Genomic DNA, 22,855 nt, shown 5'->3' with positions numbered 1-22,855 from the left:
GGACCTAGCTTCTAAGATTGCAAGTGCAATTATTGTATCTTCTGGTGCTAGTTAACCCTGCAGAATCCCTGCATTTATAATTAAAAGGGCAAGCCACAAATAAGTTTCTTAGTGGTTTCTCTTTAAAGTGGCCAAGCAGGAATAATAATGAATGAACTGAATTGACGTTAAGCCCTTTCCGATTGCTGCCCTTAACTGGCCAACATCAGGATAATCATATGTTTAAACCGTATTTATGCTCTAACAACCCTTTCAATGCAGAATAATTTTAAAACAATCAAATTTCCTTTTCATTATGGTTTGAGCTTTCCTTTTTGGCATTGTGCTCAATTAGTCAAAAAAGGCTGTTCAGTTGCGTTGCCTGTTGTTGTTGGGGGGTTTGGGGTCAGTTTCCCTTTGTGGTTTTCATGCAGTAACAATTTGCTGGTGGTGTTCAGATTCACAATAGTGCAGGGGAACTTTTAAATTGCCCTCAAACTTAGTTTGCATAGCTGAAATTAATTTTCAAAATCACAAAAAAAAAACTGAACATGCACTTTTACAAAACCGCTTTTTAACATAAACCTACACTTCGGGCTAAATATTCCAACCGTGGTGTCCATCAAAAACAGTGAACCAGATTCTATTCTGAGGGATGCATGTGTAAATCCAAAGAACTTCCGCTGATGGCAATGGCATTACCCCAGCTTTACAGCTGTTTAAAATGAGAATGTGGCCTGATTTCTGTTACTCTTGAGTGGACAATGTGACTGCCTCTTCATGAAGCTTAGTTGAAAAAGCATAAGGATGAATAGATTGTAGTGTTATTAATTATTATTGTGGTGGCTATAAGCTCCAGTTATGGACCATGACCCCATTGTGCTAGGTGCTGTACAAACAGAACAGACAGACAGTCCCTGACCCAATCAGCTTACATGCCTGAATACTTTCATACATATTCAAACCAGGAAGGACTGCTTTAATCCTGGCCTTCAGAACAGATAATCACGCTGGCAAAGCTAAGAGAACTCTGTGGGACTTATAGGCTGCTGAACCGTAGTGGCCCAACAGCAGAGGTCCTCTTTCTACAGGTGTGTTTATGACATGCCATAGCTATCATAATCCCCTAAACCAACTAGTGCTCAGGAGCACAGACATCCTACAGAACTCTAGGTGCTTCCGTTACAGACTAGGGTCCGATGTTAAGCATGTTTGCTCTTTTTTAAGGCACTTTTTGATCCACTGAAAACTGGGGCCTGCTCATGAGCAACGCTGAGCACCCACAAGTCCTGTTGAAGAAGAGACAATGGGAGGCTCTCAGCACCATGCTAGGCCCATAATGACGCTAGTTAATGGCTTAAGAGTAAGCACAGAAATTCTTGACCTTACCTGTCGGGGCTGCAGTCATTCTGACACCTTCTGTGACTGCAGGCTCGTGTCCCTCCAGATACTGAACCAAATTCTTCTCTCAGTTCCAAAAATTCACAGGGTAGATGGTCCACCGGTTAGAGGGTTAATCAGAGACCTGGTGTCAAGACCTCATGTTGCCACAAACTTTCTATCTGGCTCGGGCAAGTCACATCGGCCCAGATCCTTCAATTCCCAGATCTTCCAACTGCCTAACTCTCATTTAAATCACTGGGCCTTAGTCTCTGTGTGCCTGTGGTCCCCATGAGAAAAACAGCACTTTCCTACCTCCGGGGGGGGGGGCAGTTTACAAATTGTAACATGTGCAGCTACTGTAGTTCTTGGGTCATGTAAGTATCATAGCTAAGGTACAATTGCCACTGAAATGAACCTGTGTCGAAATCTGGCCATGTGGACACCGTGCACTTCCTGTGTTAGCCAGAGCAGATGAAGCTACAAGTCTATCAACCGTATAGCCTGTGTACTAGACAAGGAGTGGGGCCTGGTGGAGTGGGACAGAAGTTACAAAGCATTATTAGAGATTTTCAAAATGTTTTGAAGTCAGAATCCAAGTCATTTGCCACGGACCATGAAAACATTTTTTGTTTGTGTGAAAACAATCGGTTGGAATGCGTCAGTGCACAGATTTCATTCTTGCCATAACCATCCCCTTTCCCTTCTCTTTGCTTTCCAGCTCGGGGGAGACGGTCACCAGTGTGACAAGTCTGTCCCCGCTACAGCCCAAAAAAGTAAAGAAAAAGAAAGAGAAGGCTGAGCAACCCCCAGCTATCCCAGCGAAAGGTATGAGGCAACTAACGCAGCCCACAGAGCTGTATTTCTGCCAAGGGGTGTGATTGAGCAGGGAGGGCAAGGAGTTGGGAGCCAGGACTCCTGGGTTCTATCTTGGACTCTACCACTCACTGCATGAGCTAGGCCAAATTCATTCATGTCTCCATGCCTGTGATTTCCCACATGACAAATGGGGGCCCTACATACCTAGAATGTTTCCCACGCGTGCTATGATGTGTAACCAATGTTTGTGAAAGGCTTTGGGCCCACATCCTGAAATGTATTTAGATGCCTAACTTCCATTGATAGGTGCTTAAATGCCTTAGAAACTCTGGGCCTTGTAATCCTCACTGTCAAGGCAGTGGAGAGAGGGGTTTTGTTACCTGAGATCTGCTAGGGCATGTCATGCTGTTTAGACCTGTTTATACATCTAGGGCCAGACTGTCAAGTGCTCAGCACCCCGGCAGGGGGCAGGTTTTCAAATGGGCCCAGCTCCCCTCAGCTCCCATTCATTTTCAAAAGAAAATGCACCCAGCATGCTGAACTCCTTCGAAAATCCTGCCTGGGTTGTAGAGACTGAGTGTTTGAGAGTCCAGTCCTCAGGGTCTAATTTTCAAAGTGGGTTTCCAACTCCATGCACGCAGGCCACTGCATGTGACTTTCTGAGCACCATTGCCCGTGCCATGCAAGGGGTGCAGCGTGCCTGGGTCTCATGAGTGCTTGAGAGTCATAGCACTCAGAGACGCACAGGCACGTCTCTCTACACACAAACGAGGACCATGCTTTGAAAATTGTGCTCTTTCTATGTTACAGGTTTTAATAACAAATGTGCTTCACACTTCAAGACTTACATGTAGGTTTTTTGCTGCTGTTGCTAACCTGCTATTAATCCAGGTGTATAACTGCTGATGCACATGCTAAAAGTAATCCCAAATTGCATTATGTGAAGTAATCTCTTGATATTTATTTTTATAGCTCCAATAGCCAATACTTTTCAGAAACCTAAGCTGTTGAAACCTCAAAGAAAAATTATCCTGGTGAGTAGTTATTTTATATAACTTTATTTTCCCCTGTATTTGTTTCTCTCAATATAATTTTGGCAGTATTGCTAACACCCAGTGTTCAGAAAGTTGTGAGATTGGATCAAGAGATCATTTTAACGTCATACACTTTGGATATTTCACCTTTGTCTTCTGGTGCCTGAGCCTTTAGCTTACACTTGGGTCTTGTCAAGCTTTTCTCTGCAATCATAAGGGCTAGAAATGTAATTTTTTTTAAATGAAAGCTGAGATTGACAGGTTTCAGAGTAGCAGCCGTGTTAGTCTGTATTCGCAAAAAGAAAAGGCGTACTTGTGGCACCTTAGAGCTAACCAATTTATTTGAGCATAAGCTTTCGTGAGCTGCAGCTCACCTCTGATGAAGTGAGCTGCAGCTCACGAAAGCTTATGCTCAAATAAATTGGTTAGTCTCTAAGGTGCCACAAGTACTCCTTTTCTTTTAGCTGAGATTGAGTCTCACATGCCTCCAAGAGTTGGAGCTTTGAGAAAATACCAGATAACACAAAACTTGATAGATGGCAACGTTGGTTTGAGCATTTTCCAATACAAAATATAGGGCCTGATTCTGCTCCAAACTGGGGAAATCAGGAGTAACAAAGGTAAGTGAACTTACCCATCCCTAAAGCTTAAGAGAAAAGAAAACTTCCAAGACAGTTGGTGAACGGGTCTTTAAAACAAACTAACCTCCAGATACTGCTGCACTGATGCCACTGCCTGGCATCCTGACTAATGTTGTCTCATTGTTTCCTTGTACTCCTGTCAGTCTGTCTGTAGTCATCAGTTGTCTCTTGTCCTATACTTGGATTGTCAGCTCTTGGGGGCAGAGACTGTCTTTGTCCCGTGTTTCTACAGCGCCTAGCACAATGTGGTCCTGGTCTCAGGGTTAGTCTGCAGGCTCAAATGATCAAGAGCATAAGAACAGTCAGTGGTCCATCTAGCCTAGGATCCTGTCTTCTGACAGTGGCCAGTGCCAGATGCTTCAGAGGGAGTGAACAGAACAGGTAATCGTCAAGTGATCCATCCCCTGTCGTCCACTCCCAGCTTCTGGCAAACAGAGGCTTAGGGACACCCAGAGCATGGGGGTTGCATCCCTGACCATCTTGGCTAATAGCCATTGATGGACTGAACCTCCAGCAAGCCAAGCAGACTCTGACATTTTTCACTGTTGCTAATGAATCAGTACTCCAGCAGGGCATTGGGGCACTGTGTCCCCAAAGCTTCTGTTTAATGGCTTTGCTTTCAGATGAGAGAAAAACTGGGTACCTGGTTGTCAGTGGTCGTTCAGCGTTCCATGCCCCTTCATGCATGAATGGGTGCTAACTGTTGTGTCCTGGCCTAATTCCAATTGGGTTCATTAACATCCTGCCAGGCGAGAGTTCCTGGAAAGGCTGTTGCATTCCTCCCCAGAGTGGGCAGGTTTCACTAGTGCAGGGTGTGAAGTTTGCAAAGTGCATGAAAGGAATTACATAAATGGAGGTTATTATATGATCCAAACGCTTTGTGCAAAGAACATTGAGGTCACAGAGTAAAACACTCAAAATCATGAGACTGCTGCTACCCTATAGACTATGCGATATAGATACACAAATGTTAATTACTATTATTCTTATTTATTGTGCCTGAGGGCCGCTGCTGTAGCTAAGATGTTTCCTTCTTCAGACCTCCTATTTAAAGATGACGTGAGCAGCCAGACTTAGCCCTCGGTTCAGCACCGTACTTAAGCACATGCTGAACTTTAAGCACATTTGATTCCAGTTGCTTTCGTCTCTCTGGAACACTGCTGGTGAATCTGGCCCCAAATATTTTTTCACTCTCCAGCCGGCTGCATCACATATGGCCCCGGCTGAGGCTCAGTCTCTCTGTCTGTTTTGGAGGTGGACAGGGAAAAAAGGCTTTTCAAAGAAAGTGATCTGCTTCATTTTTCCAAAGTGAGTGAAGGCTCCCATTCCGTGCAGTCAGCAGACTCTGGGTTAGTGCCTTGCTGTCAGGCTTTAATCTGGAAGCTGTCTCCCTTCCTGGCTGTCTTTTCTTTCACATCAGATTACACCTGGGGACCCACTGGAGCATGAGGAGTACAGTCCATCTGCTGATCCAGGCTTGTTTTTAAAGAACAGAATTCACCCAACAAAACCAATGTGAAAGTGTAGGCATACTAGAACTACTGCAGTGTTAGCAACAGTGGGAAATTTCCCAGACAGGTATTTGCAAGGTGCCATTAGCCTTCGTATGTAAGTTCCCGGGCAAAGTTTGAACCCAAGGCCTGCAGTAAAGGTGTGTGACCACATCCTGGATGGCATAAATTGGCATCATTTTGCGGATTTCAGTGTAGCGACCCAATCTGTACCAAATGAGGGTCTGGCCTAATATCCCAGCAGAGTCAAAATCTGCACAAAATGGCTTATACTTGTCACAGCCTCTATATAGACACACTCTAATAGCCATTCCTGGGTATAGTAACCCTCCTCATACAGCAAAGCTGATTGGTGAAAGAATCTGACTTAATATGCCATATAGGCACCAACTCTGTGGGTGCTCTGGGGCTGGAAAAAAATAGCAGGAGTGCTCAGTACCCACCAATCAGCTCCTTCCCTCCCTCAGCACCTCCCGCCTGCCAGTGATCAGCTGTTCAGCGGTGTGCAGGAGGCATGGGGCGGGAGGGGGAGGAACGGGGGCAGCAAGAGGCAAAGCGAGGGTGGAGTGCGCTCGGGGGAGGGAGTGGAATGGGAAGGGAAGAGGCGGGGTGCGTTTGGAGGGGGCGGGACCCTGGGGAAAGGGGTGGAGTGGGGGAGGGGCCTGGGGTGGAGCGGGAGTCAAGCACCCCTGGGGAAACCACGAAGTTCGCGCCTCGGATAAGCCATGTCTCTTATCAATGAGAACATGTTGTCCCGTTCATGGTGTGGAGTGTAAAAAGAAGACATTACAGACCCGCTGGGGGTAAAAGTACATCGGATCGGAACTGGTTGGACAAAATCTTTTAGTTGGAGGAAAGAATTTCCTGTTTTTCCTGATCCGTAGTGTTCTGGGATGAAAAACTCAGCTGGGAATTAGGCGGTGCAGGGACTTGAACTGGGTCTTCCACATACACGGGCCTTCCAGACCTGCAAAGCTCCAGTTGTGATCCAGAAATAGACATTTTGATGCAAGTTTGTTTTCGCAAAAACATTTTGGTTTCATACCAGTGCAGAACCAAACCAAATTTAAAAGCAAGTGTTGCTGTCACAAGAAATTGTCATCCTCTGGTCGGCTCTAGTTAAAGCTATAAACAGCATGGGAATGAAAGCCTAGGTCCCATAATCAATAACAGTTATTACATCTCTCCATAATCAGATTAATAATGCCGCCTAAATGGATTAACAGGCATGAATGTGCAAGGAATTTGTTACACTTTTGTAGCAATTTCCTTATGCCAGTTCATAAAAATTACCAAGAAATTTGTAGCCGTTATGTTCAGATTTCCATCAAAACATTTAAGATGCAAATTTTCAAAAGTGCCTGAAATTTCAGGTGCCCCAGCTGAGATACTGAAGGTGCGTGCTCAAAAATTAAGATTCCAAATTAGTGAACAGCGCTAAGTAGGCCATAGCAATTTGATCTAGGCTGTTAAAAATGGAATAAAACATATGCCCAAGAAAAGCTCACCACAAGGATTTTGGTTAAAAAAAAAATCACTCAAAGAGGTCTGAATGTTAAGGATCAAATTCTGCTTTTGATTAATCTGGTGTGAGTCAGTGGAGTTATTGCTATGAGGGTAAGTGAGAGGAAAATTCGGGTCTAATTCTGAGCTCCGTTACAGCAGTGGAAATCAAGAGTGACTCCCCTGAAATCAGTGGAGTTACATAGGCACAGGGGAAAGTGAGAAGGGAAATATTCATTTTTCTCCTTTCAGACTTTCATGAAACTCAGCACTATCCTAATGCTCCCTGTGGGAATCACCCCCCCAACACACACACACCCCCGCAGGGGAAGAGGAACTGGTAATGATTCTGTCCCCCAACCTATGGCTTCACTCTGGATTCACACAGCTCTCTGAGGACCCATTAGACACAAAAAGGAAGCCCTTGGTCTCTGCTATGCATGAACCCCTCAACCAACCCTTCTCCTGAGCCACCAGACCCCAACCCACAGCTTCCCCTGGTGTTTGCTGACGAAGGCTCCAAGAAGCAAAGAGGGAAGATGTGCACGTTACCACAAACTTGGTCTATAGCTTGTGCCAGCCCATTGTGGGAGAATGGAGAAATTCAAAAAAATACCTGCCTCTTTCTGCCCCCAGCACCTCCAAATCCACGTAGGTAGAACCCCACAGAGGAACTTCTGTGAAGTCAGCTTGAAGAGGGGCCACACACAGCAGCCGCACTCCTCTCCCCTTCCACACGACAGGGCATAATGTGGCATGTTCCATCATTAAAGTGCTCTAGACATGTGACCACTCATGGCACCTCGGGGAGATGGTCCTTATGATCCCTGATGGATAAGCTGGACCACAGAAATCTTAACTGACTTGCCAGAGGTCCCACAGGCAGTTTTCCATCTGAGCTGGAAGTAAGTCCCAGAGGTCCTAATGCCTGTTTTCTCACTGACCATCAGAGCAGGCTGTCTCCCCCAAGGGATTTGGACAGGAGAACTTCTCAAGAAGCCCAGCACTGTGTGACCCTCAATCACGCATCAGTTCACTCTTTATCTGAGGGCACACCAGAGGAGGAAGTGTGCCATGGATGGAGGGCTGTTTGCACCACTTACTGTATATTTCCTATTGGCATTCTCCCAAGGGCACAGCTACCTATGCTAGGCTAAAGGACATCATAGTAATGCCTTCTGCACTAGATCTGCGTTGACAGGTGCTGTGTGGTCACTTGATGGTAGTCAGTGGAAAGACAGACTTGCTTAGACAGAGCTGTTGCGTTGTGAGCTTCTCTTGCAGCCTCTCCCCATCCCCCAACCTGAGATAAGGTACCACAACTATGATGGAAACAGAGTGCTCTGGAAATCCTAAGCCATCAAGGTAGGCCTCAGAGCCACATTACCAAATAATTCCAGTGTTGTGGGAGAAGTTTTATAATAACCTAAATACCAGCAAAATTGTTTCCAGAGGACATGTGCTTTAGGTTTCTGGAAGGATGTTTATAATAAGCTAGAGAATTTCTTTTGTTGTTAATGTGCTAGAATTGGTTGCAGTTGAATTTTACAAAAGAATTAAAGAAACGAATATGGTAACCTGCGTAAAATATGGACATAATCTCAATTGAAAATTAAAAAACCCCAAAAACATAATAATGCATTCAAATCCACAGCCCTGCAAAAAGCCTTTTAAAAAACTTTTCTCAAGTCATATTGCTCTTCTTTTATCTGGAATAAAAACTATATGGTCCCCTTGATGCTTATGCCTTCCCCTTGCGGTCCTTTCCCATTAGTTACAGCAGGAGATGTGCACAGATCAAAGGAAGCACAGATGCTGAAATGCAAGGAGGGATTTATATTTATGGGATGCTAGAAGCTCAGAGAGTAAGAAAGGCCGAAAGCCATGGGCCAAATTCTGCCCTCCATGCCCCTGGGGATCTTCTGTTGTAGCCAGTGGGAGTCCTGCCTGCATGTATCCAGAAGTGTTTGGTCTTATGGTTTTACGCTTCCTCATCCGTGTTGTTTTGCCTGGCCTTCGGCTGTCACGCAGAGATTGGCTCTGGTTGCCCAAGCCCTCGGAGGAGCACAGAGTTCCAGCTTCAAAACAGAGTCTCAATAAAACATCTTTGATATCTGTCACATTGCTGAGCTTTAGCAAATTTAGGGCCTGATCCATGAAAGTCAAAGACTCCCCATGGGTTTAATGGACTTTGGATCAGACCCATAGCCTGCAATCCTTAATCAAGCACTGACATGAACACCTAGACATAGGTTTTTAAAGAGAGGAATGTTTGGGGGTTAAAACACAGGATTGGGAATATTCCTTGCTCAGCCACTGACTTGTGTGGCCGTGGCCCAATTACGTAACTTCTCCGTGCCTCCAAATTGGTCAGATAAATTATTTCTTACAAATGACTCCCTCAGCTACAGTAGTCGAGTGCTTTGGAAAGGTAAAGCACACTAGCCGTTTCATTATTAAGGGTCTTAATTCTTCAGGATTTGGTTTCCATACCTTTTCCTGGACTTTTCTGATGATGTCACAGCCATCTGAGAGAGGGGAGAGGTCCAGGGCTATAGAAGACTGAGACAGGGCTAAAGAAGTCACTTTGGCTATAGGTAAGCAAGGGCAGAACAGTCCCAAAAGCTGATGCAGGCTCCCTTTTCTGATATATGCTTATAAAGCTCCTACTTTTAAACTGGATTTTTTTCAGAGCCACCTGGGAGTTTTGGATTCCCAATTCCTATTAATTTTAACTGGGTGCCCAAATTTTGTTTGCAGCTTTGAAAAGCTCAGCCTTAATTATTATTCTGTGCTAAGCGCTGACAATCCACTCAGTAGCTGTACAGTACACAACACTAAGGACAGGCCCTGCCCTGAAGAAACTAGAGTCTAATGCTTAATTCATCAACATGACTAGCCCCTGCAAACATTTCTTCCGAAAGGACAACTCCAAAAACCTCGGAGGTGTTTTTTTTAAGTCTAGGAGGACAGGAAACCAGTGAAGATGTCCAAGGAAGGTATGATTTGGTCATATTTGTTAGTGCATATATTTCCCTATAAATCAAACTTTTCCTTCAGTGTGGCTCCCCATAATAAGCATTTACTTTTAAGTATAGTGAATGTAGTTAAATATTTCACATCACTGTCATCTTCTTAAGAAGACACTGAGAGCGCATGCCTACACAGAGCAGGTTAAAAGCATTACAGCTTATGTTTTCCTAAACAAACATCCCTTTGACGGTTAGCTTCCAGGAAAATGTTCCTGGCACTACAGTCAACCATAGTAACTCCACACTCACTGCAGGGAGAACATGAATATTATGTCCTAGGAGCTAGCACCATAGCATAATTAAGGGGTTTAAGTATCCGTGAATTAGAAACAATCCAATTACTGTCTCAGAAATATAAGCTTGTGAAATACAAAGACATGATTTTAGCTGCTTTACAAACCCTTGCTTGGTGAAGCACTTTCCAATATCTGATTGTGACTTTGGGGTGACATTTTTAAACTAGTCATTTTATAGCTGTAGCCTCTTGCAGGCATGGGAACAAATTCATCCTTTACCTACAACATTGTACTCATCTATGTGCCTTGGGTGAGTGATTTTTTTAATGATTGAATAAAATGCCATTCAGGTTGTTTTCCCCATTACAATTATTAACCTGGTAACGGTGAGGCAGTCAATTATATGCCTAAACTGGTACGTTTGCATGATTATTTTTCCAGTTGGGGTTATACCAGGGATGAGTTTGGTTCATTCCCTGAGTGAAAAGTATGTTGTACATTATATATATATAGACATAGTGATCTGGTGAGTCTGACCACATGAATGATCAGACATGAGCTCCCCCTTGTTGAGTAGGAGTCAAAGACTGTGCCATGTGTTTTTGGAAAGGTTATTTTTCCCAGGATGTGTCAGACTCAGCTGTGAACTCTCAAGATATTAATGATCTCTGTAGGAGTGATATGAAATTGAGCAAATATACATAGAAAAATGGACTGATCCATTTTCACGGGTCCCTCTGTCATCTTGAAGCCTTTCATCCAGTCCCAGTACTCATCTCCTTTCCACACTAGATAAATCTTGTTTTTGCAATCTCTTCTCAGAGACACGTTGTAGGAGTTGTGGTGAAATTAGCAGTTGGGAATTTGAGGGGTTCATGAGGACATTTCTTTTGCACTCCCTGAAGTTTGCATTCACATTCAGGTTCAAATTCAAAGCACAATGCATTCAAACCTGTTGAGTTGCAGCAGCTTTCACGCCAAGACCAAAAATCCTCCTAGCTTCACATATGAACAGAAACAGTTTGTGAAACCTTGTCAGATCTTTGGATGGAGCTGGGCTAAGCACTGAAAATATACAAAACCCCTTAGCAGATGAGGTTTGTGTAATGACATTTTTGATGTGTCTCTCTCTAATGAAAGTCCCAGTAGAACTCTAACCATTTTTATTCCCCTTCTTGGGATCTTTTTAATCCCCATGATATCTTCTTAAGAGGAGGTGATCAAAATGGGACCAAATCCATCCCTGGTGTAACTTTGATGACTTTGGTGGCATTATACTAGGGATGAGCTATTGCACTGAGAGGGGCTAAAACCTGTTTGAACTAAGGATGAACGAACCTCCTGCTTAGCGCCAAAATCCATCTGTGCAATAACAGTGTAGGATTTTCCTCTAGCAGTTACTTTCCTGGTGAATAAAGAATGGGCACATACATTATCTTGGAGAGGGGGAATGCTATGTGAGAGAAACGGCCCTTCTGTCCTGGGCAAGCAGACGTCCCCACCGTGGAAAGCTCGATTCATATTTCTAACTCTAAGGACAGCATCTGACATTCCAATGTCATATTTATTGATCCCTTCATGTGGAAACTCAATTGAACCCTTGACATTTCAGAGCTCACATTGGCCAGCAATTGCATTTTGCTTTCATTTCCAAGGACTAATTCAACTTGCAGATCCAGCTGCATCTTTGCAGAAGCGCTAACTTGTCACAAGTGTCTGCATAAGCGATTTTTAAAACTCCTCTCTTCCAAGGGAAAATCTGACTTTCTGGCTGGATTTTCCGCTGGGTATAAAGTGTGGGATTGTCAAAAGCACCTTGGGTTGGCCAAACTCTGCTCTTATTGAAGCCAATGAGAGTTTTGCCAGTTAAACCAGCACCAAGCAGTTTGGAAAATTTCAGTGAAAGTGAAGTGTTCTTGTAGGCCACTTGCACTCAGTGTTGCACACTGACCCCCTTCAGTGGTTGGATCACAGATAGTGGTTGATGAGACTGCTAAAGCCTTGGTTAACAACATGGGATCTTTTAGCTCAGGCTTTTCGATCCAAGGCTGTAGCATTATCTCTGCTTCTGAATTGTAAACTGTTTCATTGCTCAAACACTGTTGAGGGCGAAAGGGTCCATCCTCCCTAGCTCTTGGGATCTCTGGAAGGACAGGACTGCAGGAGTCTTGGAAACCTTCTCCACCTGCCCATGCTCCTTTGTGTGGAACATACAAAATGGGGAGGGAGGTCACTCTGCCTCACTACAGGCAGACTGCAAGTCACAGTTTGTAGGAGAAACTCCGGGCCCCTTGGTGGGGCAGAGCACAGTCTATAGCCCGGCACCTTCTGGCTGGGGCCAACAATAATTAACAGTCTATAAGGGAGTACTGTCTCCCTGGGCAGGGCGGAGCACAGTCTGTGAGCTCCGGGCCCTTAGGCAGGGGCAGACCAGACACAGCAGACAAAGCAGTCTGGGATCTGGCATCCTGGCTCGGGTGCACGGCAGACAAACACAGGCCTCTTGGGCCTCAGGTGGGGAGGCTGCCACTCCAGAGGTGAAATGGCAGGGAATAGGGGGATGCGGGCCCACCCAACTCCACCGCATCTCAGCCCAGGGCCCTAACTGTGGCAGAGTGTTCCGCCACTGGGTCAGCAGGGAATCCCACTGCAACACGCTGACTCACACTCCGGAAGCAGAACTGGACCAGAGTCTGGTTCCCCTGGGCTACTTCCTTCCGCAGTCTGAGCGTAGGGCTCTGCAGTCCAAAGGTCCTCTGTCTCCTCGGGGTACTCGGCTGCCGGCAGTCCCCACAGCTCTTCAGGGCATTCGTCTGATGGTGGTCCTCGCAGCTCCTCGGGGCATTTATTTGTCTCCTCTGGCTGCAGGACGCAGCTCCACTCAAAGCCTCTTTTGAGATCCTGTTGAGAGCCCAGCTCCCTGGAAGAGCCGTCTGCTCCCTCCAGTGCTCCAGCCCCAGATGAGCTCCGGGCAGTCCTTTTATACTTCCTGTCCAGCCTCAGGACTTCCAGTGGGGTGGAGGGTGGGGGGAGGGGGCGCGGTGGATGTAGCTCCACCCACCATGGGGAGTGTAGTAGTCCCTCACTTTCCTACTCGGAGGGAGGCCACTCTGTCTCACTACAGTGCCCAAATATGGATTTCAGCACCTCGCTTTAGTCACTCAGGTTTGAATATTGAGCCCAAGTCCCTGTGCGCCACCTGGGCAGCAAGAATCCCCTGGGGCTTCTCACAGTCAATGGGATTTGCACCAGCATTCACAAAAAACAAAAGATTTGGGGGTCATGGTGGATAATCAGCTGAACATGTGCTCCCTGTGTGATGCTGTGGCCAAAAGGGCTAATGTGATCCCTGGATGCATAAACAGGGGAATCTCGAGTCAGAGTAAAGAGGTTATTTTACCTCTGTATTTGTCACTGGTGTGACCACTGCTGGGATCCTGTGTCCAGTTCTGATGCCCCCAAACCAAGAATGATGTTGATAAATCAGAGAGGGTTCAGAGAATAGCCACAAGAATGACGAAAGGATTAGAATACCTGCCTTATAGTGATAGATTGAGCTACTTGAGTCTATTTAGCTTAACAAAGAGAAGGTTGAGAGGTGACTTGATCACAGTCTATAAGTCCCTTCATGGGGAACAAATATTTAATAATGGGCTCTTCTATCTAGCAGAGAAAGTTCTAACACGATCCAATGGCTGGAAGTTGAAGCTAGGCAAATTCTGACTGGAAATAAGGCATACGTTTTTGACAGTGAGGATAATTAAGCATGGGCACAACTTACCAAGAGTTGTGGTGGATTCTCCATCACTGGCAATTTTAAAATCAAGACTGGATGTGTTTCTAAAAGCTCCGGTCTAGGAATTATTTTGTAGTTCTATGGCCTGAGCTATACACGAGGTCAGACTAGATGATCACAATGGTCCCTTCAGCCCTTGGGAATCTATGAATAAAACCTCCTCTGCCCCTCGTGTGCTCACCCCATCTGCTAAACAGGGGGAAATCCCCAGAAAGAGCTCCACCATCCCAGGGCCTGCAGAGGCTCAGGAGATTGGGGCAGCCAGGAAGATTCCTTCCTGCGAAGTCTCATGTGGCTCATGGCTGCTGAAGGCCTGAGGACTCATAAGAATGCAGTGAGCTGAATCTGCCACCCCCTCCCCCCAACCAGGGTAAAAAGGTGCAGCTGGAGAAAAGGAGGCTTTAAAGCAGCCTCTTCAGGGGTGGGGCACGCGGTCCGTCAGCCCCACCATCCTAAGGATCTGTAGAGAATCCCGAGGAAAGCTTGTGGCTCCCAAGGGCTCATTCCCTGTAGCAGAACAGCCGCACGGAGTATCATGATGCCAATGGCTCTGCGCCAAAGAGCTGTGTGCTGCTCCCTCCAATCCCCCTGTGCCCCATAGGAGGAGGCAGAAGCTACTGAGCAGGAGTTTGTGCTGCATCTGGCAACATTAACCATGGGAATTCCTACAGGGCATTCTGTAGGGCACATGTATAAGCCACTGGCCAGTGGATGCTACACATCCTCCCACCGCACCCTCCTGAGAGAGGATGAGAGTCTGTTACAGCCCCCCACTACACATACTAGCTCTTTAGCGCAAGCTATAGAGACTCATGTTTTTCCCTTTGGAGGTCCCCAGTTCAATTCCCAGGGTTGGCCAACATGGCAGCTGTCCCACATAGTCCTGGCTCCAACAGCCTGGGGCTTGCACAAAAGACTATCTGGACTGAGGGTGTCTCTTCAGTTTCATTCCCTTGCACTCTGTGATTTATGCTGCCTTTCTGCAGAGAGGACCAATGATCTGTCCTTGGGCTGAGACAGTTTCATCTGGCCTGGAGAGGCCTGTCAATGCTTTTTGCTGCTGTAAATATTTGGATGTGACACTGTATATTTATGTGTCTGAGCTGCACCATCTGGATAACATCAGCCCTCTTCATGTGGAGCGGTCACAGAGCAGGAGTGCAAAACAGGATGTTACTCAAATATCAAGTGGAAAGGACCCAAGCTTTGTGTCTGGCATGTGCAAAAGAAAATGAGTGAAAGAGTGTCCATTTGGGAAAATACCAAGGAAAGAGTAATTTATAGCATCTGGGCATGGTTGAAAAACTCAACTCTTGAGAGACCAGATTGGATTCGGGGGTGGGGCGGAGACTTGGAAAGGTTCATGTCAGAGAGCATTTGGATCAAAGAAGCAATGTCACAACTCATGTTTACATGTGGCATTTTTAAGCTAATCGTCTTTTCTCTGAAGTAGCAATTGACACCTGACAGCACAGTGCAGTCACCCACCCTGAGCTACCGAGTCAGCTGTTGGCAAGACAGCTTTGGGAGTTAATGTACAACTGGCACTGCTTCATTCCCGCTCTCCTAGTCTGTACACACCCCCAGCTGAGTGCAGCCAGGCAGAGGAGGGTTTCACTCTGAAGGGTTTCTGTAGTACACAAGAGCTAGTATAAATTTTATATTTACACAGCTCTCTGAGGTACCTGTTTGGGACTCATGTATTTGCGCAGGCCAGAAAATAAACAGGTGGTAATTCACCGGGCAAGTAAATATAACACTTTCTCTCCACCTCACCCTTGTTAGAGTCACTCACCATGGCAGTCTGATAGTGGTGCAAGAATGTGGAGACACTGAACTTCATTGCTAACATCTGTAGCTGATGCAGTAGTTGCCGAAGCTTTTCTGTCCATTGAGATTTAAAAATGACCCCCAAGTGGAATCGATCAGGTTTGGGCCTTTTTTGCCTCTTTACGATGGATAGAGGAAGCCCAAATGGCTGGTTTAAAAAAAATCTGCTTGTTTTTTAAGTTAGAAATTCACATTCAGCAGGGGGTGGAAGCAGAGAGCTAGCAAAATGGTGAGATCACAAGAGCCGAGAGAGTGAAAGTTCAGCTATTAAGAAGGGGGGGAACATGGGCTATTTTGTCAGACTGCTCAAAATTACCACTTTGGATAAAGATATCTTTGCTTAAAGGTTCTAAACCCTTCACTCCTTCAGCTAGAGCTCACAATCAACATCCCTGAGACCTCCCAGAAATTCTCTAGCTAAACCAGACTTGACATTCCTGATCATTCTAAGGTCAAAATTAAACAATAATTATTTTTTTAGACCTCACATCTTTCAGGCCTTTTTTGTATGCCATAAAAAAAGCAATAAATGGTACAAACCCACTTTAAAAAAAGTCTTTTCCAGCTCAACTCTAACATCTCAGAGAGTGTGCTATGCAGGCTGACTATGAGGAAAGATATAGCTAGCGGTGAGTTCTATGGAATAGTCTCCCTAGAGAAGCTTCATTACTGGAATAACTTAAAAATTAACCTGAAGAAGACTTGGAAGGAGAATCATGATGGTTCTTCTTAGTTTTATGATTCTGTGATGTATGTTACACTGTATTGATCACGAAGCCTGAAAAAATGATATTTACCAAGATGAAGGCTCTGAATCTAGAAACCTTGCTTTGGAAGTGATTTAGATTCCGAAGAACTCATTTTTGACACCATTTTAGACCAACCGTCTAATTTTCCAAAGTGCGTAGCAATGTGGTCAGTCATAGTTGTGGTTGCATTGCTAACTAACCCACACACTTCTTTGAAACATAGAGGGTGAATGCCCAGTCATTCATTTCTCTCATCTTCCAGCCCTGCTGATGAATTTTTTTGTTATTAAGGGGATGGTACCGTTCCGGTAACAGAGGGGTGGCATTTTCCCAGCTCTTACCTTGCCAAAATGCTATCAAACGTAAACGAGAGGAGGAGTTGCAGAATTCGTTTTCTTTGCCTGCCTGTCTGAAAATGTATTTTCAGATAAGCAAATCAGCAAAATAGCATTAAACACATGGCCAATGAGTGAAATACAGAAAAGTGGCTAGAACCCCCCCCCGCCCCCCCCAAAACCCTAGATATTATAGGACCTTTAAAATAGCGTTGGCTCCCATGTACTGTTATTACACATCCTTTGCTGAAAGCTGTACACACTTCTCAATTTTGAACCTCCTGTGTGTTTCCTCATATTGTCAATCAAATTATTACATACTAGAAATATGCATATGGGAAATTATTCTACACATTTTATGGTGTGCTGTTGCTTGTAGCAGTAATTGCAGTACCTTTTCCACTTATGAAAGTACTAATTTTATTTGGTTTTATTGCTTTTCTAGATGCAATTATTTATTTAGTGTGTTTTGGCTTTATTAAATTATGTTTACTATAGGAACATCATAAAAATGTATGAAAGCAACACATCAGCCAACGTTGCCCGATGACCTGTTTTGGGGAATCTAGTGTTATTTTTCATATCCAAACATAATAGAATAAAGTAGGAATAAAGAGATAATCTACACTAGAAAACAATGCAATTTTGAGATAATATAATAAAACACCTGGACAATATGATTTCATGAATCTTAGTTCTAAAATTTACATGAGCTGGGCGTCGGGGTGGCTATTTTAGGACACACGGCATTTTCTAAATGGAAACAAACGTGAAATGTAATTAAACAGCAGAGGGGAACGCAAACATGGGTTGAGTTTGCCCCAAGCTATTGATTTCTACAAAGCTATGTAAACATTTCCATTGCAAAGGATGAACTGGCACAGTCTTGAGCAATGCAGAGCTTTAAACTGGCAATGACCAGTTTGCCAAAGCTCACCAGATTCAGTCTTGGAAGAGTCTCCACCTGCATCATGCAATTTTACATTTAGGGCCCACTCCAGTTCTCATTGAAGGCAATGGCAAAACTCCCAGTCACTTCAGGCTTTTAGGGTGGATCTCGTGCTGTATGTTTTACATTGTAGCCTAAATGCTTTGCGTATTCTTACTGTTCTGATTAATGGGACATTAAATTAGCAGAGCTCCCTATTTTAGGTTTTGTATTAAATAAAAGCCATCTGGGAGGAGGAGGGGGGTGAGGGGCACAGACGATTATGAAACCTCCAAAGGGCACTTCAGTCTAGCAGACAAAGGGCAAAACAAGATCCAATGGCTGGAAGTTGAAGCTAGACAAATTCAGGCTAGAAATAAGGAGTACCTTTTTAACAGTTAGGGTAACTAACCGTTGGATCCATCAAGGGATGTAATGGATTCTCCAACATTGGAGTCTTCAAATCAAGATGGGATGCACGTTTTGTAAAAATGATGTTCTAGCTCAGTCATGAGGTCCGAACTTGACGCAAGAATCACTGGGTGATCATGCAGGAGGCCAGACTAGATGATCACAATAGGCCCTCCTGGCCTTAAACATCTATGATCTATGAAAATGAACAGAAATTTGATACCCCAGTTTTGCAGCATTGTGCCATGCAGAAAATTGAGGTCGAATGGGATTTACTCATGTACTCGAAGATAAACACATGAGTGTTTGCAGGAGTGAGGCCATTGGTCCTAATCCTGCAAACCACCCTTACTCACCCACCTAGCCCCTCTTCCTGTGAGTTGACTTCAACGAGATACCACTTCCTCAGCAGATTCAACCCGAGGACAGGGGCGCAGGAGCAGACCTATAGAGAGGATATAATGAAATGAGATTTGTGCTGGAAAAGCACAAGCGAGTATATCTGAAAATAAACACAGATACTGAGTGATATTCAAGGCAAAAATGAAGGGAGTCCAGATAATAGCAACAGAAGAGGATTAAGGGACTGACTCAGAGGGAATAGTCACAGAGCCCGAAAAAGAGCTCTGTGTAAGCGCAAAAGCTTGTCTCTCACACCAACAGAAGCTGGTCCAAAAAAGGTATCACCTCACCCACCTTGTCCCTCTGATATCCTGGGACCAACACGGCTACAACACTGCATATATCAACACTAGTCACTTCAGAGTGTGAGAGACTGGAAGACCCAGGATATAGGTCCCATGTCCTGAAACCAGTCTGAATCCAGATGAATTGAACAGTGGTATATCACCTGATGGCTGTTCTGTGGCATATTTATAATTAGTTAAATAAAACCACACGTTAACTCAGTTGTCTGTATCTTGTTTTGGGTCAAACATTCACCAATTTTAACAATGCTTTAGCCTCTTTGGGACAGGGACCTTGGCCTAAGTCTGACCTCATCTAAAACAGGACAGACCCCATTGAAGTCAAGCACCACAGTGGTGTACAGTCAGGGTAAGAGGAGAAACTGGCCTTTGGCTTATTCTGTAAGGCACTGAGGAGAGTTTTAGGTAATGTAAAAAAACCACATACCAATAACAGCGAGTAAAAGTGGCTGCCTCTGAGTCTGATTGTTGTGTGATGGACACTGGTGCATGTGTGGAGCACAGCTGGTAGAAATTTCTAATACTTTGACATTTGAAAATAAAGGGGGAAATGGAACATTTTTTCTGCCGTTTTTCTGACCAACCACACGGCTGGTGGCCACTTTTCAAATACTGAACTTTTGAATTGAGAAATACAAAAACAAAAATTCAAATTGCAAAATTTTGGAAAAAAAAATAGGTACAAATTCCCCCCAAAGATGTTGTCATAAATATAAATGGAAGGGTAAACCCCCTTTAAAATCCCTCCTGGCCAGAGGAAAAATCCTCTCACCTGTAAAGGGTTAAGAAGCTAAAGGTAACCTCGCTGGCACCTGACCAAAATGACCAATGAGGAGACAAGATACTTTCAAAAGCTGGGAGGAGGGAGGGAAACAAAGGGTCTGTGTCTGTCTGTATGCTGCTTTTGCTGGGGATAGAACAGAAATGGAGTCTTAGAACTTTAATAAGTAATCTAGCTAGGTATGTGTTAGATTATGATTTCTTTAAATGGCTGAGAAAAGAACTGTGCTGAATAGAATGACTATTCCTGTCTGTGTGTCTTTTTTGTAACTTCAGGTTTTGCCTAGAGGGATTCTCTATGTTTTGAATCTAATTACCCTGTAAGGTATCTACCATCCTGATTTTACAGAGGTGATTCCTTTACTTCTATTAAAAGTCTTCTTGTAAGAAAACTGAATGTTTTTTCATTGTTCTAAGATCCAAGGGTTTGGGTCTGTGGTCACCTATGCAAATTGGTGAGGATTTTTACCAAACCTTCCCCAGGAAGCGGGGTGCAAGGGTTGGGAGGATTTTTGGGGGAAAGACGTGTCCAAACTACGTTTCCCAGTAAACCCAGTGAAAGTTTGGTGGTGGCAGTGGATCCAGGGGCAAAGGATAAAATTAATTTGTACCTTGGGGAAGTTTTAACCTAAGCTGGTGAAAGTAAGCTTAGGAGGTTTTCATGCAGGTCCCCACATCTGTACCCTAGAGTTCAGAGTGGGGAAGGAACCTTGACAGATGTTCATGATTTTTTTCTTCCTTCCTTCCCGCCAACCCCAAGCAAGTTCTAGTGAGGAGTAAACTGGTTTGCTGCAGCGTAGAGCTGAGAGGAAAACAAGGCCTTTTGGACCAGATTTTTTTAAAGTATTTACCCATCTAGTTCCCAGTGAAATTCATAGGAGGTAGGCAGCTGAACACCTTTAAAATCTGGCTCATTGGGTAAGACACTACAGCAGTCCTTCGTACTCAGCCGTCCCACTGGGAGGGCCATAAGAACCTTGTAACTATTTATTTTAAATTTAGATTAAATCTCAGGCAAAACGTCCTAACTGTAAGGCCAGTAGGACAGTGGAACAGATGCCTAGGGCAGTTGTGTCAAAAGGAGGCTGGATAACCGTCGGTCTTGGATGGTTTAGACACAACAAATCCTGCATCTTGGCAGGGGATTAGATATGATGATCCTTGCAATCCTTTCTAACCCTATGGTTCTATTTTGTGGTTCTGTTTTGTAGCCTAAAATTGCAGAGGAGAACTTAACGTACGCCGAACTTGAGCTGATCAAGCCCCATCAGGCAGCCAAAGGTGTGCCCACCACGACGGTCTACGCCCAAATCCTGTTTGAGGAGAACAAGCTGTAAAAGCCGGTGTCTGGCTAAATGTTCTTTGGCCGCGTTGTATTTAATTCTTGCTGTGCTGTTTATTTATAAAAATCATACAAATGTTCTTATTTTTTTACTTCCATTCATGCACTTCAATTTTTTATGAGACTTTTTAAAAAACTGTAGTTGAAAGGAAATGTAGCAAGTGTAAAATGACAAACCATTGCCATTCTGTAGCACTCAGCAGCACCCTGGGTCATTTGCAATGTTATTTCCACTTCCATGCAAATCTGAGATCTGAACACAAAAGAGACCAGTTGAGATAGAGATGTCCATAGCCAAGCAAGCCCAGAAGCTCCGGTGATTGGATCTACCACGGTAAGCCTGACGCCCAGGGCAAGAGTCAAGCTGGTGAGGAATTTTTCAGTGAAAAATCAGAAAATGCCAATTTATCAAAACCAGAACTTTGCCCAGGAAAGAGTTGGTTTTAATGAATTTTTCAACTAAAAAAAAAATTTTCTTTTCAAGTTTTGAAATTGTCAAAACCTTTCATTTTGATATTTTCTAACTAAAAAATTCTGGTTTAAAACTACTCTTTGTTTTTAAATCGAAGCTAACGATAGTTAAAAAAAAAGAATTAAAAATGGTCAGCATTGAAACAAAAGGTTTTGAGATTACTGAAACAAACCATTTCAATTGACCCGAACCAATTTCCGGCCACCTGCCCTCCACATTCCCAATTTGTGAAGATTTTGACTTATCCAGATTTTGGATGGGATTTTTGGGGCGGGGGGATATCTTGAAAAGCATAGGGAAAGGAAAGCTGTTTCCCATCCAGGTCTAGGCAAACTCACCCACCCGCTTCACCCTCTACAAATCTGCCCAGACCAGGGTGGGTAGAGAGTTGAGCCTAGAGCCCCCTAATGTGTTGTGAGTTGGGCCCAGGATGTTAAGACATCTCACTTCTTTCTGCTCTCTGAATTGCTGAGCATGGATCCCCTTTCTCCTTTAGTTTAAAAGAAGGTGGGTGCTGAGCCCCAGGGCCTCTCTTTCTCTGATCTCTGGCAAACGCACTGCAGAGCGCTCCACCAGGGAGGAGACATGGGCTGGGATTTTCAAAAGAACATGCGAGTGTTAAGGCACAACACCCATTGCAGGTCAGTGGGAGTTGGGCTCCCTTCTGCCTCTCCAGGTCCTGGCCCATGTGTAATTCGTCTCTGGGTGGGGACACCAAAGCCAAGATTTTCAATGTTAGGCTCCTACATCCCCTTTAGGCTCCCGAACCCCTTGTTTTGAGAGTGCGGAGCCCTCAGCAGTTCTCTCTAACGTCAGCGGGAGCTGCTGGGGGCTCAGCATTTTTGAAAATCAGGCCCCTTATTGAAGCTCCTACATATGGACTTTGGAGCCGCACTTTTGGGCCCTTATTTTTTGAAATTCTTGACCGGATTGGCAACAGCCGCATCCTCACGGGCTGGCTGGGCCTTTTTGATGATGTCACAGCCAGGTAACAGTGCCCAACAGTGCGCAGCTGGGACCCCACCTCTGAAATGGTCAGACGCTACCCTGCAGCCAGTGTGCCAAGTGCAGGGGAGGAGAGGAGAGACGATGATGAGGGGAGAACACAGAAAACCAGGTCAGAGGTATCTGCAGGGATGGGGCAGCTATGGGAGGAGTGGGGAAGAAGGGTGACAAGGTGAAGGAGAAGCTCCCCCTTTAGCTCAAAAACTACCCCCTCCAAAGTGCAGCACTCCTCACCCCCCTTTCCTTCCCAACCCAACCCAGTCGTGAAACCTCTCTCAGGTCCCATCCCCGCAGATTCCTAACCCCTGGCCCAGGCTCTGAAACCCAATCCACACGCAGGGAGCCTTTCCTGCTTGGCTACCCCC

General features: G+C 44.8%; 1 protein-coding gene across 1 annotated transcript in view; it reads left to right on the top strand.

The window, feature by feature from the left end:
* Positions 1–21,335, top strand: part of VSTM4 (V-set and transmembrane domain containing 4) — a 54,490-nt gene extending 33,155 nt beyond the window's left edge. Inside the window, exons 6-8 of the mRNA XM_074959912.1 lie at positions 2,081–2,187; positions 3,151–3,212; positions 20,883–21,335. Of these exons, the coding sequence (XP_074816013.1) occupies positions 2,081–2,187; positions 3,151–3,212; positions 20,883–21,008 (295 nt within the window). The 3' untranslated portion in view covers positions 21,009–21,335. The remainder of the gene's footprint in view (positions 1–2,080; positions 2,188–3,150; positions 3,213–20,882) is intronic.
* The last annotated feature ends 1,520 nt before the right edge of the window (positions 21,336–22,855 follow it).

The sequence above is a fragment of the Natator depressus genome, chromosome 7, assembly GCF_965152275.1.
Source record: "Natator depressus isolate rNatDep1 chromosome 7, rNatDep2.hap1, whole genome shotgun sequence".
Taxonomy (NCBI): Eukaryota; Metazoa; Chordata; order Testudines; family Cheloniidae; genus Natator; species Natator depressus.
Note: the sequence above shows the minus strand (reverse complement) of the source record. Positions and strands in the feature narration are given on the sequence as shown.